Below are 18,439 nucleotides of genomic sequence, written 5' to 3' on the forward strand. Positions count from 1 at the left end.
CAGCACAACAGCAGCCAGAGTAAACAGAGCCAGAAACAGCAGCAGCTGGCAAAGCAGAGAAGGAACCAGTAGCAGCAGTGCACAGACAGAACCAGCAACAGAAACCAGACAGCAGGTTGACCAGAAATCTAGCAAAAACAACATGAATTTGCAAAAAAGAAATTTCTATAATTTTAAAGGAAGGATACAGTCCACTTAGCAACCTGTTTCTCAAAAATGATGTCAGAAAATTTGTACAAGTACAAATCACATATGGCAGCAAAAATGGATTGCAGCAACCGTTAGCAGATGGGCCTAGTGATTCTTTGTCGGTATAAATTAATGAAGAAATGTAAAATTTTAACAGCTAAATCAATGTTAATACAATTAAGTCAAAAGCGAGTACACTTTTATTAGCCAGCCAGAGTATGACAATACCAAAAAAAGTGATCTAAAACAGGGACTGGCTTAGCATTAAGATTGTGGGCATGTCAGTTCTATCACCACCCTGTGTACATATACACGACCATTGACGATTGAAGATCACGATCTACCTTAAAGTGAGCATGGAAGAATCTCTTCACCTGCCAGACCAATGAAGCTTAAGTTCAGCTTCAGCACAGAATAAGTAACTAGTGCTAAGAATTAAAATATCTTGTTTATAGGCTAGTGCTAAACTGTCTTGTTAATTAAAATATCTTGTTTATAGGCTAGTGCTAAACTGTCTTGTTAATTAAAAATCCATAGGGAAAGAAGCCAACCAGAAAGGTAATACTCATATTATGACGTATCTGTACAAGTATGATGAAACATGCTAAGTGTAAGCACAGAAAAGCTCTATCATATAAAAATATGTTACTGTACAAAATTTCACCAAGCTTACTGTGATCTTAAGGAACCGAGAGACATGACTGCCCGGAATATGTTCTCTGACGTTCCATCCACAACACCAACAGCCATAATTGCAGGATGGTCATCCCATCGCTGAATAAAAATGATGAATCAGCTAAAAATTTCAGGTTAGAAAGGAGAAATTTGGAGTTTCAAAAGGCTACCCACCTTCCGTGAATATCCCTGTCTTTGGCTTCTTTAAATAGTCGTAATCCTGCGACAGGAAAGTTAATACAATTATTTTCCTTGTTTCCTATGTGTGTGTGTGTGTGTGTGTGTTTCAAACTTTATGGAAAATACCAAGTCTTACCATTCTGACATCCAAAAATTGTCCATGCAGAAGGTGCAACAACATCAGTAGTTATAAGATCCATTTGAGAAGATGAACCAGTAGGCCAATTTGTTGAACTGGAATGATGTATCCTCTTAGAACTATTTAATCTGTTTCACAAAAGGTTTTGCACTAACGTCAATTTTTTGGCTCATAAATTTTTAAAACACACAATCTCAGCTACAAGCGCTAAACTAAGGTAAGGGTCTTAGATTAGACTATAATTGCCCACCAAATATCAACTATCTAGTTACGTTACTCAAGTATCCTTATCAATGTGGAAATGTTCAATGTTCTGCATGGAGATTTGAGATGAAATGTAAAATCTAAGAAGTATAGCAAAACTATTCACTATAAGATAGCACCAGCTACTACAAATATCCTTTAACTCTTTTGGAAAATGTTTAAGGAAGGCTATCAATAGTATGAAACCAACTGCCAAACTGATATGATCAGAACAGCGTAGTATATACTTTAAGAAATTGATCAAGTAAACAAGACACATACTGGATGACAAGCAGGTTACCTGTAAGACTGCCATGTGTTCTTGGGACAACCCAAACCACTAATCTCATCAATGGGACACACCTACATAGAGGAAAGCCTGTTTACTTTTAAAGGGCCTCAAAATCTCAATTGATATAAGGGAAAAAAGACATTTAAAAAAAAAAAAACAAAACAACTTAGAGAAGAACAAATATAATAGAGCATTGGTAATTTAAAAGAACAAATATAATAGAGTATTAGTAAAAAAAAAAAAAAATTATTTGATTTCAATAAAAAATAATTGTAGTTCAGTAAAAATAAGGTAAAAAGAATATGTTCATAGTACAACAGAGGGAATTGTGATCATTAGAATGGCAAAAGATGAAAAGATGAAATTTTCTCTCTCAGAAATCTGATTATTGTTTTTAAATCAGTACACTTAGAGAAGAAACGCAGGGGTCTCTTACAACTAGTCACAAATTTGAGAGAACGGTCTAGATTATTACCTATATGTAGGAAAACAATAGCCATGCAATTACTTGTTTGATTTGTCTCAAATGAGTGCTTTAAGAATGTTAAAGTGGATAGACAAACATGCATAATTAAAACAACATAGAGAAAAAAACAAGAACATAGAGTAAAAACGCAAGGGGTATCATATTCCAAAAATCATTAAACCAAACATGAAACAATGCCTAGCACATTGTAGCCCCTTGTGAAATGGACATGATCTCAATTGCAACTTCTTTTTTACACCATTTTCATGATTTCATCCTCTTCCACTATTCTAGATAAGTTCAAAATGGAGTTGATTATGTAGCTTTTGTACACATATACAACAATTAGTTGCAATATGCCCAATCAGACATAGGATTTTTTTTTTCTTTAAAAAAATATATATATTTTCCTTTAACAAAAAGCTTTAGCTTGATTCTTCCCTTGTCATGAACAAGGCCTTATTATGTTCAACTTATTTTGACATATTCAAACAAAATTAGTACAGATGAGTTTCAATAATTCAAATGATTAAAACCATTACAAATACATAAGTTCAGAAAAAAAAATAAAAAAAAAAAACCGAATAGAATATAGCCTAAATTAAGTGGTCAATACAAGGTTACATTAATCACATTTGCAAATCGCAATGAATTCTATTACAACCTTCCTTGGACGTGATATATGCGTAGTAAAAGAACTATAACCCTATCTTTTCTTGAGGAAACAATAACCCAATCTTCTTACACTTTAGAGCATTAAATAATCTAAAATCCCATAACATTAACCAATGAAAGATTAGAACACTAAGCAAAACTAAATTAAGATTGCTAAGGGAAAAACAGAGAATCTAAAATTAGTCATGAACAATGGATTGAATTAGAATGGATGCTTCATCCCCTTCTGGAGCCGCAACATCTGCATAAACACAGGTACACAACCAATTCCCTTTGTTAGTCCACTCTTTCAACTTATTATGTGTCTTGGTTGCCATAATACAAGTGTACCAAAATAAATTTACCATTACGCATTTTATCTCTCCAACCTATGTGCCTTAATTAGACATATTAATGTACTCGTCATTACATTGGGGTATTCAAATGTACTTTACAAAATTTGACTCAATTATCGCTTGTTAAGACTTTCAAATTAAATTAGATTCCAAAGCTTTGCGGTTCAAATGTTACTAACACTAATTACTTGGAGGTGAGGTCTTTTTTACCTCCCCTATTGTGAGTACTTAGCTTGTAGAGGTTTGATTAGACTCCTTCGGTTTTCAAATGTTAGCTAAGGAACATTACTTGACTAATACAAAAATATTCATAAGCATCAAATTGGATTCTACTACCACTAATCTCTATTATAGGTAACTTAACTTATCCAAGTTGCAAAGACCGTTTAAATATATAAAATTTAATTAAGTAAATTCTACTCCAAAACACTCCTTTTTGAAACTTTCTAAACTTTTGTCTAAGATACCCTAATTTTAAAAACCATTTCCAAAACACTCCCTTTTTAAACTTTTGTCTATTTCATTCATGCCTTGCAAATATGGAGGAACTCAAAAGTAAAGCACTACATCATACGCATTAATCTAAAAAATAAGAGAGATAGCAAAATATACCTTGAACAAGATTAGAGATTAGGCTTCCACCATTACTATGAATATTGCCAACTTCACTCTCTTCATCAACCTTCTTAATCACCTCTTTCTCCTCATTTCTACCCTCCAATCTCTCTTCACCACCATCATTCTTCACATCTTCACTCTCATCCTCACTACTTTTACGAAACAGATTCGATATGAAATTATTAATCACACCACCACCTCCGCCTTCACCTCCGCCTTCTCCATCACCACCAGCTTCACTATCACCACGAACACGAGCATTTCCGTTCTCATGATGATCATTATTAACCTCAAAGGCATGATCTTCATTACCCTCAGTAGTAGGCCTAGGAGAAGTTAACTTAGACAAAAGATTATCTAATAACCCACCACCGCCACCGCCACCGCCGCCACCTTCGAGTTTCTGCCTCTTCTCCTTCTCTTGCTCGTCCTCGTGGTTAGGTCCTTCATCTCTACCTCTAACTTCAATCTTAGAAGGCCTAATGAAAGTCTCATTTTCTATAACAATATCTTCCATTTTTATTTCTTCTTCAACTTTTAACACAAAATCTTCCGTAAACCGCATGCTAATAACTCTTTCCTTTTTATACGTGAATAAAAAGTATGGGGCTTAAAAGATAAGTATGTGTCCCTCTAAATATTTAAAAGAAAAAGAATAATAAAGGACACGTGTATCGAAGAAATTGTCTGATTTAGCTCGTTGAACCAAGACTGACCATTTATAACATTGCACGTGGTGCCACTTACAGCTCCTGCTTCTATCCCATTTTCCCAAAATGGTCGGTTTATTTTCATATTTATTTCACTTTCCCGTTTTCAGAGAAATTAAACAATCAACCAGAAAAGCTGGGTAACTGTGTGAGAGAAGATAACCAAGATACCAAAATACGCGATTAAAAAAAAAAAAAAAAAAAAAAGTTCGGATAAAGATTAATAAAGAAAGGTTAACGCTTTTTAAATATGAACTTGTAAATACGTAATCGTCAAAGATTGAAAAATGTGGCAATGCCATTGTTGAATTTTTACTGTTTGTTCATCTTAAGAAAGAGTACTTGCATACATCCTTTTATTATGGAAAACAATGGAAAAAGTTGGAAAAAAATGAACATGGAATCATGTATTGGCCATTGAAGAAGATGTAAGTTGTGCTGCAAAGTGCAAACCCTGTCTAAATAATAGCAGAAACCGCGATAGACCAAATGATAAAATTAAATAGTAAAGTATGATATACAATGAGGAAAAGAGATGATTACAACACTACGTACAAAGGGATCTGATTAACGAACCCTTTCCTACGAAAAGAGACGACCATCCTCGGCAGCAGCTAAAGCAAGATCATTATCATCTTCAGCCAAATTCAAAATTAAGCAAGTATTGATTTGATTTGATCTGCAAAATAATACCAGAATAAGCATATGTTAATCACTCCTCAAAACCAAAAGGTTAAATCCAACGGACAGAAATATATAGGTCAAGAACTACAGGGTGGGAAGATACCTGTTAAGGGTTATTACGTTTATATCGCTCAATGTATGCTTCCGTCTCAGCTTCCTTCTCTGCTTTTCTCCTTTGCTTCCTGTTTTCTTCTCTTGCAGTAGCATCTTCCTCAACTTTCTTCATGACTTCTTCAAAACCAGGGATTGTACGATTTAGTTTTTTGTATACCTGGAAACTCAGGTCCTCGAACACCTTGAAAATCCGCTGCACATTCACAATATCGAAATTGAATTAAAGCTACAATAGATTGAACAGGAATAGCAGTCATAAAGAGGACACATTAGATAAAGTCGAAAAAAGGCAACATGAAAGCTGAGTTTAAAATTTAGGGTCAATACAGGGTAATTAAAATTGCATAGCACAGAAGTAGTGAAGCAGACTTCATAAATAACATTTTTCCTACCATATTTAGTTTGATTTAGGGTGGATTTCATAAGTGTAATTTAGAATTATCACTTATCTAGTTATCTTCAATAGATGGAAAATCTATTCCCCATATTACAACAGAAGTTGCATTTTCAGTTGTAAATTCCTCTCAAAATATTGCTCTCTTTATTAGGCCTGCATATGACAGCAAGACCAGCCTATCCCAATCAATGGAAATAAAAGCCCAACGAGACTGTGAGGACTACATGGGCTGGGGCAATGATTTTTTTGTCATCTTATCCTTCAGGCCAAAACAAAAACAAGAGAGATATGAACACCACAACGGCCAAGCCAATGGCTCCAGTGCTCCACAGCCGACTCTAGGTTGAACGATAAATGAGTACAAGTGAATTTAATCATAAGTCATCACCCTAATTTGGGAAGAGAAATTCTCATTGGTAACCATGTAAAATTGCAAATTCTCTTTGGTAGATTGAAAAAAAAAAACTTAATATCAATTGTTAACCCTCTATTTTTTTACTATTATCATTCATACCAGTGGTTAACATTCCTGAGGTTATTTCTTCTCTTATCTTATTCATATCCTTTCTCAGTTTCTCCTCTCCCCACCCACTACATTCAGGTCTGCAGTTGCTATCAATGTTCCACTAGCTGCTCATTTTTTTTTTTTTTTTTTTTTTTTTTGGCAGTAGTGAATGCTGAAACAAAGACTAGTCTCTTTTTCTAGCTTTTATAGCTAGACTAGATTACGAGCTCTAGTCACATGGACTCTAGGGACAACATCACAATTCACAACAGATATAGTCTAATTGTGAGATAGTAAAGGATATATCTCTTGCCAAGCCACACAGTTCTCTTGGTGCATGCAGTAAATTTTTTACCCCTTTCAAGACAACTAGCTGCTCATTGTTGTGTCATTGTTGAGGTTTGATATTAATGGAGGATAAATTGGGTTGATTAATGCATTTGGGAATTAATTGAAAGGAATGGAAGTTTAATGGAAGACAATAGCCATTAGAGGGACTAATAACCATGTAATTAGTATCATAGGGCATATATGTAATTGTACCAATAACCATGGTTAAAAAATTAGGTTAATTTGAAGCTTTAACCCTCATTAATGCTATAAATGATAGTAATCAAGAGCATAGGGTTACCACAGATATTAAGTTTTTTTCCGATTACAGAGTGCAATTTTACAGGGTTAAGCCGGTTAACAATGAAAATTTCCCTTTTGGGAAAGGAGATGACTTTTCTGAACCGCCTAAAAATAGTACTCCATATATGTAACTATAAAAAGTACTCATTTACAAACTTAATGGAAACTCCACTGTAGCTGCTGAACCAATATTTTAGGGATAAAGGCTCTAACATTGTTGTTGTATGCAAAACAAGTTTGAAATAGTTTGAACTACTGTATAACATGCTCAAGAAAAGAAAACATTGGACACAAAGGACATACCTTAACATCTCTGTTCCAACGCCTTATATATGGAGGACCAGTTGTGTAGGAGCCAAGAGGCTCACGATACCATTCTCTGCCATATGTAATTTGGTCCATGGCTTGTTCTACACTTATTACCTCCCAGGGCCTTAAACCAGGGATGGCTTTAGCCAATTGCAGCCTGCCTCACAAAAAAGATTTATATCACACAACCATCAACACAGCGAACTAAAAATCCAAATTACAAAGGTAAAGATTCAAAGGAAACTTCAATTTAAGAGCCAGGGAATCTGGTTAACGTAGGAAATAATCATCACCAAGATTATAAGTTGTCAACAGCGTAGTATAGCAGTAAGATTCCGCTTACAATCGAATACTAACTGAGAAATTAGTATCTAAATTTTGGTGCCTTGAATGTAAGGGAGTGTTCAGACAGCATTTTATCAATAAAAGTAAACTTGAAGATGTTTGTCTATAACAAATTAGGTAAGAAATAAGGAAATAAACACCTTAGATGTTTTGGTATGAATTTGTTTGGCATGTGATCAGCTTCCAGTATTGTTGTAAGCTCAGAACCACTAGCCCATAGAAAGAGAGCATGACTTGGAGTTCTTACTCCAGGCCAATAGCCATCATTAGCTTTAAGTACGGCTAAATCACGCTTCTTACTCTCCATAGCCTCCTCTTGCAGTTGCTTGTAGGTTTTCTTTTCAAACCCCTTTAATGGAACCCATGGAGACATTCCTTTCTGAAGCTTATGGAGAAATGCTGTAGCAGCTGCTCCAAACCTGACTGAATAATGCAAAATAAGACATAGATCATTAAGTGGATACAACTAGGAGCTCAAGAAGAAAAGCAGTACCACATATCAGACATCTTCTCTGTTGATGTTTCATACTGGAGAAACTCTTTTCATTTCTAATTTATATAATGTTGATGCTTAATACGAAGTATATCAGCAGTAGCGTAGCCAGTATATGTTCATGTCTGACTTTTGAGCCTGGAGGCCTTAATAAACTGCATCTTTTGAGCTGATGAGCTCTAATAAATAACTATGCACTTGGTGTCTCTATCTATATCCATTTCTCCTATCAGTAAACTTCTTTGTCCCTGGACATTTGAATTCATATAAACTCTCTAAAAGTTCTCTTTGCATCTATATTCTTGAATACTTTATACAGACCCTAAATTATAATTTCTAACCACCTTTACCTTTAAACTGCCAATAATATATCTGGGAAAACAATGATCTTAGGGTATAGAGTAGCTTGCCAAGAAATTATATCAAGAAAAGGGAATGGTAGAGATAATCAGTGGGTTATTTTGGCCATGACAAGAGATTAGAAGAAAAAAGTTCATGGTTACACTTCATTCTTTTTCCCTAGAGTGGCTCTACCAAGTTGGACCTATTCATTGAGGGAAAAAAAGCCAGCCTTTTAACCACAGTTCCAACTCAAGTCCTGGATCAGCCAGTTCCAGTTTAATGGGACTTGATCAGCCCATGGCCAGCCCTAGGCAACAGAATCACCACCATAGAAGCACTTTTTTGCATTTCTTCAACTGGAATTATAATTGCCTTGACGGAGCTAGGTAAACAGCCAATGTAGCTTGAGATGCCTATCTAGCAACTAATAGATTCATATCATCAATTAATGTGCTTTACAAGTGGAGATGAATGCTGCATAAAGATAAGGGAAACAAAATGTGGGAGAAAACTGCAAAGAAACATCAGAGATGGTGACTTGGTGAGGATAGAGAAAGAAGAGAAGTAAGGTTAAATTTATAACATCCTCATTGAATGCTAACCAAAATGATCTATCCCAATTCCCAATACATGCTGGAGCTTATAATATTTTTTTGTGAATTCAAGTATCAGATTCTGCGAATAAAAGATTATAAATGAGGATTGAGGAATACACAATCCTTTTCTATCAAATCCAAAAGTTTTTTAACACCAAATTTTCATAAACAACGAGAACATGTAATTGCAAAACATGGTACAAAGCAGCTATATGTACAGACAATCAAATCGAGCTGGAAAAAACAGCATCACCTATGATCTTATGCCTTGATTTTTGCTGCTTTACTGCTCTCATCTACACTTTATGAATGAGCCAGTTTCATATTTCGCCTCATATTAGATCATTATAGTGTCACTACAGGGCCAGGGGGGAAAGGGAGTTTGTGGAGAACATATTTAGTTAATAAGTTATTAATCTATAAGACATAAATACACTTCTCCTTCTTCATATTAACCAAAGTAAGATGGGGGAATGTCAAAGCAATGTCTCAGAAAGTCTCAGATCCAGGCAGAATTTATTTCTAAAATGAGCAGCCGTAGGGTATCAGCAATTAGAAGACATGTTTAGTTGTTTACAGCAGTACAGCCTATGGTGGCATCCATTGCAGTATGGAAAATCCTAGACTCAAGATGAAATGAGGAATAGCAGGCTCTATGTACTATAAGCGTCTATCAAAAATCAATTCTGGAATAAGCCTCCTAAGTTCAAGTCTCCCATCTCTAGTAATGATGTGAAGAAGACTAACATTATCCTTCATGGATTCAATGTTCCAATCACTAAACAACGCCAATGTAAAATAATGTTTTGCTGCTGTAAGCCTGTAACAGCCACACAGCACCACTGAATCCCATCAATATAGTGTGTAAGTTCATGTGCGTGAGAAACAACTAAACAAAAGTAAACAGGTGTGAAAGCTGCTGTAACAGCCACACAACACCTCTGAATTCCATCAATAGTCTGTAACTCCCCAACATTTTATGAACGAGATAGCAAACTACATTTACTGTTGAGATAATACTTAATATTTAAATGCCACTAAAAAGATAATAGAATTGACAAGTAACAAACCTTCCCAAGTAGCAATTGCTCGCTCTAAGCCATATACCATGCCTATAGGTGCCCACTCATCCAGGTCCTCCCCCAAATGAAAGTATTTTTATCAATTATGCCAGCACCCCATGCAGTCTTAAGTTGAATCAGCTCACATGGTCCTCGTGTACGACCCAATCGATCCTTGTAAAACCAGCCACCAGTCTTCATTATAACTATAAACATAAATAAATAATTAGCATTTTCTGAAAAAGTAATAAAAGAATAGTACATCAAATAAAGAATCATGGTTAGTCATGAAGAACATCACCAATTCTTCACACGAAAGTATTAAATGGAACAAAGAACAATATATAATAATACAATATGTCACTTTTGTGCTCTGAACCTATATCCATCTTCTGGTTGTGTTTGGGCCTTTGGCCATAGTAATATTTAATCGTTTTCTTGTGTTTAAGAAAATAATAATAAAAGGTTGCAAATAACATAAAGTTGGGCCTTCTAATACTTTCTTTAATTCACAAAACCAATACGGAGTAATTGCAACACTTGCTACAATATCCAGAAACAAATTTCCACCTTTCTTGATTTTATATTGTTCATTTGCTTAGAATTTTCTTCTTCCCATGAAGATCAAACAATAACTGCAAAGAACTTCCAGTCAGTTGCGACATTGCTTGCATAGTAAGCACAACTTACAAAACTATTCTCAACTGATGAGCAATGAGACAAATATCCGTTTCAATTTTACCTCCCATCTTTTGATATCAACATGTCACATGTTTGGAATCACTTAGCACATGAAATATCATAAGATCTGCTTAGGGGCTAAGTGCATACTCACAACTCTCATTACATAGAACTCTATCATTATTGTATTTTCTTGCTTTTCAAAGGTCAACTCAATTTATACCAGGTCTCCCAGGCTAATAGAAGACTCTAGGAAGCCCACCCTCTAGCGAACCCCTCACAAAATTTTAGAAGAGGCTAAGGAGAACATAATACTTCCTAACACCTTAAAGAAACTGAATTCCCCATTGTGTTCAAAACTTCTTTTATTGACATTAATGTGGAAGGATTATAGACCAATGAGGTCTTGGCCTAGTGGTTAAGACGGAGGGCCTAGTGGAAAGATCAGAGATTTTTAAAGCTCTAGCCAACACCACAAGCTCCCACAGAAAGTGAGAGTCAAGATCCTGTTGACACATTCATACTGAGTGTAATAACAGGTAAAGCCATTCAACTCATTAGTTGTCTCATTAGATTTTCCCTCTCAAACATTTGTATATCAGAGATATAATGGACAAAAAAGAACAATTATTGTTCCCAATTTGCCGCAGAAATATGAATTTTTGAGGCACGTCGTCTTTACAATTCGTTCAGGCAATGTTTGTGAGAAGACTAGGAGCAGGAAGGAATATTTTTTCCAGGAACATGTTTTCGGAAAACTCTTTGTTAGATTTTCAAGGAGAGAGAGGTATTCTTCCTCATAAGTGAAAAGCATCTTCCAATGGAGAAAAGGTGTTCCTCGATGAAGGGAACCTGCGCATCCTCTCCCTAGACAAAAATATGCTGCGTAACAAGAGGACCAACAAAGCCAAATGTAATAACAGCATATGCAAAATTCAAAGACAGTCCAGCACAAGCCCCATTAAGAGCCAATCTGATAATCCTATCTTCACAACCAATTTTCCATAACAATCAATTTGAAGAAAAATAGAATATAGGTAGTCAAAGTGAATCCAAAAATATACAGTAAAGCTACTCATAATGAGCAGGAAGCAAGAACATATAAAATTAATACCAGAGGTTATACTCCATATAATATATGCGGGTATAATGACACTATAATGAGACCAATGAAATCATGAGCATAGAATCGACATTGGTGCAAATTAGAGCTTTCAATTTGGGTAAACGGGTCGGGTTTGAGTCGGGTTAGTGTGGGTCGGGTCAATTCGGGTTAATGTCGTAACCTATGCGGGTCGGGTTCGGGTAGGGTCATGCTTGAGTCAGGTCAGGTCAGGCCATACATCTAATCGAGCTTGGGTCGGGTTTAGGCCGGGTTAATAACATATCGGGTTACATTCGGGTCGGGTGAATAATAGGTCGGGTTTTAACGGGTTAAAACGAGTTAGGGTCATTCTCAAGTTCAAATCGGGTTCAATTCAAGTCAATAATTTGCGGGTTATAATCAGGTCGGGTCATATTCGGGTTCGGATTTCAAATATTGGGTTAATTTGGGTCTCGGGTTGATTTCAGGTCGGGTCATATCGAATTCGGGTACATTTTTCGGGTCGGTTTGTTAACAGTTCATGTATAAACGTCTACGTTTAATCATTATCAATTTCTTCATTTATTGTAACAGAATTAATTTCAGATAAGTTTATATTCGAGCTAATAAGTATAAACTACATTTTTCACTTATTTTAGGATAAATAATTTCATATAAGTTCAAATTCGAACTAATGAGTCATATAAATTTAAGATAAGATATAATAAGTTCATATTGATTCCGATAAGATAGGTTTGGTTAAGATTTTCGGAAGTTAAGTTCAGACCCTATTCTGATCTATTTTTCATTAGTTCCACTCATTTTAGGAAACAGTTTCGGATTAGTTTATTTCGGGTTGAATTTGGGTCGAATCAATAACAAGTCAAGTTGATTTCGAGTCGAGTTAGTAACAGATAGGGTTGAATTTAGGTCGGGTTAGTAACAAGTCGGCTTGAATTCACGTCGGGTTAAAACAGGTTTGGGCTAATCTCGGTTCACGTCGGGTTCGGTTTAGGTCAATAATTTACAGGTTATATTCAGGTATCTCCAGATCGATTCATGTTCGGGTTCGAGTCTTAAATACTCGGGTTAACTCGGGTCTAGGGTTGGTTTCAGGTCGGATCATATCAAGTTCGGGTCACCATTTTTTCGGGTTCAAACAGGTCGATTAACAATCGGGTTCGGGTAAATTTTTCGGGACACGTCAGCTTTTGACAGCTCTAGTGCTAATACTGAGTGATAACACTTCCAGCAACTAGATATATATCGATCAACAATACCATTGAACCAACAACATTGACATTGGTGCTGTAACTTTAACATCTTTAATTATGGAGAAATCAGAGACTATGAGATAAGCATAACATGGTCTGAATGACATTATTCCAAACATTCCAATAGCAATATATGATATGATAAGCAATGCAAAGATAAAGCTAACAGAAGTTACTAAAAACACTTTATCAATGAAAGAAATCAACTGAATTTCCACTACTAAGCACAAATTCATAATTGCAAATCAACTCAACACAGCAAAATCAAAATCTCAAACTAACCAAACAATTCGCATTGATAAATAAACAAACAAAGCAACATTGAACAAGCAATACTCACAATCATAATACCGCTTTTCGAGCCGCTTATACCCAATAGCCTGAGCTACATCAATCGGTCTACTTGGTGGATACGGGCGCTGCCGGAAACCCCAGAGTCCAAAAAAGAACTGCTTAGCAAAATCCCAAAATTTATCATCCGACTGATCTTTAGTTTTTATAGCTTTCCTAGGCATTGGCCTTCCATCTAACCCAATAACATTAGGAACTTCCTTCCAAAGCTTAGCATCTTCTTTCCTATAAGGTTTCTCATTCCTCTTAATCTCAAATTCATTATAAGCATCAGCAATTTCTTCAGCCCTAGCTAAAAATTGAACTAATGGGTTACTCCTAAATTCTTCCCACCATTTTTTATTCTCTTCAATTTCTTCAGGAGTTGGGTTTTCTTTGGTTTCAAAAACTGGGTCTTCATTCAAAATGTTATCAACTTCTGGGGTGTGTCGAACATCGGGTAAATTCTCACATTCCCACCAAAATTGTTCGAGCATTTGTTGGTATTTTCCTGGTTTTGAGGGTTCTTCATTTGGTTTTGATTTCTTTGGGTCGGAGAGAGAAAGGGAAGAGAAGAGGGGTTTAGGAGGGTTTTGGGAGATTGATAGAGAGAGAAAATTGGGGAATGAAATTGGGTGAGGAGGTTTATCGAACCAGTGGAAGAAGTGCTCACCAAATGGACCTAAGTTGATTGAAGCCATTTTTGGAGGTTTTGGTTATGGAGTTTTCTGGGTTTTTCTGGTTATGGTGTGAGTGTGAGAGAAGAGGAAGAAGAAGAGGGAAATTGACAGGAGAAGATAGGCATAGGCTCGTGAGAAGGAAATGGAGTGGGCTTTGAAGGTTGAAGCTACATGACCAAGTGGACCTGAATCGTTCACCCAATTCTATAGGGATGTTCAAAGTTACCTGACCACATTTAGCAGATCGTTTTGATAGTTCATACGAAGTATTTTATTTGAAAAAAGATAAAAATAAAAAATAAAAAAATAAAAAAAAATAATGGAAAAATATGCAAATGATCAGGTTAGATCATGAGCCAATTTGTAGGACAAATGGGTATTGAAAATTTGTTAAATGTTGAGAAATATGTAAATGTGAATGTTCACATGTATTTAGATCAATTATAGCTATCAATCCTATACTAGTAGGTATAATAATACCTAATATTCTATTGTAAAACTTACTATAAATAGAGCATGAAGTAGTAGTAAAGATGACTACATTTCCACCCATACTCTTTCTCTTCTTCATTGATAACTATCTTTGTCGGTGGAAAAATCTTTTAACACGTTATCAGCACCAATTCCTAGTCAGGTATATTTATACCTACTTCTCAAAATTATAACAAATAAATACTATCTATTTTAAATGTTTTGAGGAGTATGCTCTATAGTTGCTCATATTTTGGGATCCTCTATACCAGAAACTCAAACATTTACTGTATTATATATCACAAAAAAAGGGGAGGCAAAACATCGGTGAAAAAAAAAAAAAAAAAAAAAGATGCAGCCTTTTATATTTATTATTTTTCTTTCTTTTACGTACTTTTGTGTTTCTTTCAGTTTCGAACCCATGACCTTTTGTAGATATTAGGGCTCTCGAACCACTATGGCATGCATTCCCAGTGTGATAACCTTTTACAAATATAAATATTTATATTTGGATCATAATTTTGTCAGTACATTAAACTATTATATGATATTTTTACAATTGTACAAAACAGTAACAGATAAACCTACCTCTATAAAAGGTAGATTTTCCACCGATTTTCACCACAAACCCCTTATCTTCTCCCATTTTTTTTCTTTATCCAAAAATCACCCAAAAAAAATTTTCACCCCTTCCTCTCCAATATGTTCCCCAACGGCAACCAAAACACCCAAAACACCCACACCTTCACTTTTGAGGAAGATTTAAGGAAGATAAAACAATATCTTCTTCTAATTATGGCGCTTGTAGTTATGTTAGTAGCAATATTAATTTTTGTCATGATGTACAAGTGAAGTTTGTTTATTTTGTCGGTTTAGTAGATTAAAAGCATGTTTTTGTTTTATTATGTTGTTTTGTTGTTAATCATCATTATATATTACCATTATTATTATTATAATTATAATTACTACTGTTGTTGTTGTTGTTGTTATTGTCGTTTTGCCATTTATGCGACTAATAAGATTTATTTTTGTCTAATTATATAATTACTCACGATAATAAACCAAGGGGGAGAAAAGAATTATATTATTTATGGTTTATTATTGTTAAATAAATTTAATTATCACGTGTTTCATTAACAAACTATAAATATGGAAGAATTAAACATATGTGTTATACATATGATTTATTATTATAAACTAATCATCACATGATTTGTTGTAGTTAAAATGGGAGATCTTATGAAAAGACAATTCAGCATCCTAGATTTATCTGGAAAGAAATTTTTGGAATGGAAAGTGGATGCCATGATGAATTGAAAAGCTCAAGGGTTGGATCACACTGTTAAAGATAATAAAAGTCCCTCTGGTCAAACAACTGATACTACCACTTCTGCCATGACGGTTGAAAAACCTGTTACTGAACAAGAAAAGGCAAAATCCTTAGTGTTATTAAGGCATCATTTACATGAAGGCCTTAAAACTGAATACATGATGGTTGGAAATCCCAAAGAATTATGGGATTGCCTTAATGAAAGATTTGGACACCACAAAAGGGTGCTCCTTCCTAAGGCATTATTTGACTGGACAAATTTACGGTTCCAGGATTTCAAATCCGTAATTGATTACAATTCAACCATGCATGAGATAGTATCTATATTGAGATATTGTGATCATCCAGTCACCGATGAACAGATGATTGAAAAAACACTCACTACCTTTCATGCAAGCAACATACTGTTGCAAGAACAATATCGCGAAAGAGGTTTTAAAAAGTTTAATGAATTAATGAGTGTGTTGCTTGTTGCGGAACAAAATAGTGATCTTTTGTTGAAAAATCATAATCTTAGACCAACTGGGTCTTTGGCCACTCATCATGAGGCAAATGCAACAAGTTCTTATCCACCCGAGGCAAATGCTACACGAAGAGGTGGACGTGGAAATTACAATGGTCGTGGAAGAGGCCGTGGAAATTATCGCGGACGAGGCTGAGGACGTGGTAGAAATAATTTTCAAAGAAACAGTAATTTCAAAATTTTTGAAAAGCAGAAGGGACAGTCATCTGGAAGCCACAAACAAACTCCTTCAAAAGGAAAAGACACATGTTACAGATGTGGCATGACAGGGCATTGGGGACGTACTTGTCTTACGGCCAAACATTTAGTAGACCTTTACCAAGCTTCTGTAAAAGGCAAAGAGAAAAATGCAGAAGCAAATTATGTTAATGAAGAAAATGCTCCTTGCCCTACCCTTGATGTGTCAGATTTTTTCATGGACAATGCTGAAATTGGAAATGATTTCATCTTCAGAGAAAATAACAATGCGTAAATAATCTATCTGCTAATGTAACATACACTATGTTTTAATATATTGTCTGTTGTGTACTGTATTTTAAAATGTCTAGTCATGTATTTTTAATTTCTATCATCAATAAAAGTTTGTATGATATTATTCTAAACTAATCTCATATTTATTTTATGAAGATATGGATATGCCTGAAGTTGGTTCCGAATATCAATGTCTTTCGGACAGTGGAACAACACACACTATCTTAAAGGATAGGAAATATTTTTCACAAATAAAGTTGTTTCAAGCAAATGTAAATACTATTTCCAGGTCAGCAAAATTAATTGAAGGATCTGGAAAGGCTTGTATAATGCTCCCAAATGGAACAAAATTAACGATCAATAATGCTTTATACTCGAGTAAATCTCGAAGAAATCTCATAAGCTTTAAAGATGTACGCCAAAATGGCTATCATTTAGAAACAATGACAACAGGTCAAAAGGAGTATTTATGCCTCACGGCAGGAAAATCTGGCAAGAAACACATTTATGAGAAATTGCCAGCATATTCTTCGGGATTATATCATATAAACATACGACCTGTGGAAATCAATATGGTATCTAACCAGAAGTTAGATGACAAACATTTGATTATTTTATGGCATGATCGGTTGGGACATCCAACAACTGGGATGATGCAAAGAATAATAGCGAATTCAATTGGACATTCAATAAGAAATGTCAAAATTCCTCGATCGGATGAATTGGCATGCTCTGCATGTTCACTTGGCAAATTAATAATAAGACCATCTATGAACAAAATTGCTATTGAGTCTCCAAAATTCTTGGAAATAATTCAGGGAGATATTTGCGGGCCAATTAATCCAGCATGTGGACCATTTCGATATTTTATGGTTTTAATTGATGCTTCTACACGATGGTCACATGTAAGTCTGCTTTCAAGCAGAAATGTTGCCTTTGCAAAATTGCTTGCCCAAATTATCAAATTAAGAGCACAATTCCCAGATCATACAATAAAGAAAATAAGACTCGACAATGCTGGGGAATTTACATCCCAAACATTTAATGATTATTGTATGTCAATCGGAATTGATGTTGAACACCCAGTAGCTCATGTTCACACACAAAATGGTCTAGCTGAATCACTAATTAAGAGATTGCAATTGATTGCAAGACCATTATTAATGAGGTCAAAATTGCCATCATCTGCTTGGGGACATGCTATAATACATGCAACAGCACTAATTAGATTGAGACCTACAGCTTATCATTAATTCTCACCACTACAACTTGTTTGTGGTCGAGAACCAAGTATCTCACATCTAAAAATCTTTGGTTGTGTTGTATATGTTCCCATTGCTCCACCCCAACGAACAAAAATGGGTCCACAAAGAAGGCTGGGAATTTATGTTGGGTTTGAATCCCCCTCTATAATAAAATATCTTGAACCATTGACTGGTGACTTATTTACGGCTAGATTTGCCGACTGTCACTTTAATGAAGCAGTATTCCCAGCCTTAGGGGGAGAGAAAGTGGACCCACGCAAGAAAGAAATAGAACTTATTTGGAATGCAACACAACTGTTGATATTAGACCCACGAACAAATGTGTGTGA

General features: G+C 35.2%; 3 protein-coding genes across 3 annotated transcripts; 1 reads left to right on the plus strand and 2 right to left on the minus strand.

Moving 5' to 3' along the window:
- Positions 1 to 2,543: 2,543 nt before the first annotated feature.
- On the minus strand, positions 2,544 to 4,699 carry LOC110733793 (zinc finger protein AEBP2-like). The gene is made up of 2 exons (XM_021913849.1): positions 3,807 to 4,699; positions 2,544 to 3,100 (listed from the first exon to the last, which is right to left on the minus strand). Exons 1-2 carry the CDS (start codon positions 4,375 to 4,377, stop codon positions 3,039 to 3,041), a joined length of 633 nt encoding a protein of 210 aa, XP_021769541.1. The 5' UTR covers positions 4,378 to 4,699; the 3' UTR covers positions 2,544 to 3,038.
- Positions 4,700 to 4,910: 211 nt separating this feature from the next.
- On the minus strand, positions 4,911 to 14,325 carry LOC110733892 (protein TIC 56, chloroplastic-like). Its single transcript, XM_021913968.1, is given in 7 exon segments — positions 4,911 to 5,201; positions 5,310 to 5,513; positions 7,159 to 7,321; positions 7,650 to 7,932; positions 10,011 to 10,079; positions 10,082 to 10,207; positions 13,381 to 14,325. Coding segments are annotated over 6 exon segments (1,533 nt in total). The 5' UTR covers positions 14,072 to 14,325; the 3' UTR covers positions 4,911 to 5,201; positions 5,310 to 5,312.
- Positions 14,326 to 15,916: 1,591 nt separating this feature from the next.
- LOC110733762 lies at positions 15,917 to 16,510 on the plus strand. Its single transcript, XM_021913827.1, has one exon. It carries the CDS (start codon positions 15,917 to 15,919, stop codon positions 16,508 to 16,510), a length of 594 nt encoding a protein of 197 aa, XP_021769519.1.
- Positions 16,511 to 18,439: the final 1,929 nt, after the last annotated feature.

This window comes from Chenopodium quinoa, unplaced genomic scaffold (genome assembly GCF_001683475.1).
Source record: "Chenopodium quinoa cultivar QQ74 unplaced genomic scaffold, ASM168347v1, whole genome shotgun sequence".
Taxonomy (NCBI): Eukaryota; Viridiplantae; Streptophyta; class Magnoliopsida; order Caryophyllales; family Amaranthaceae; genus Chenopodium; species Chenopodium quinoa.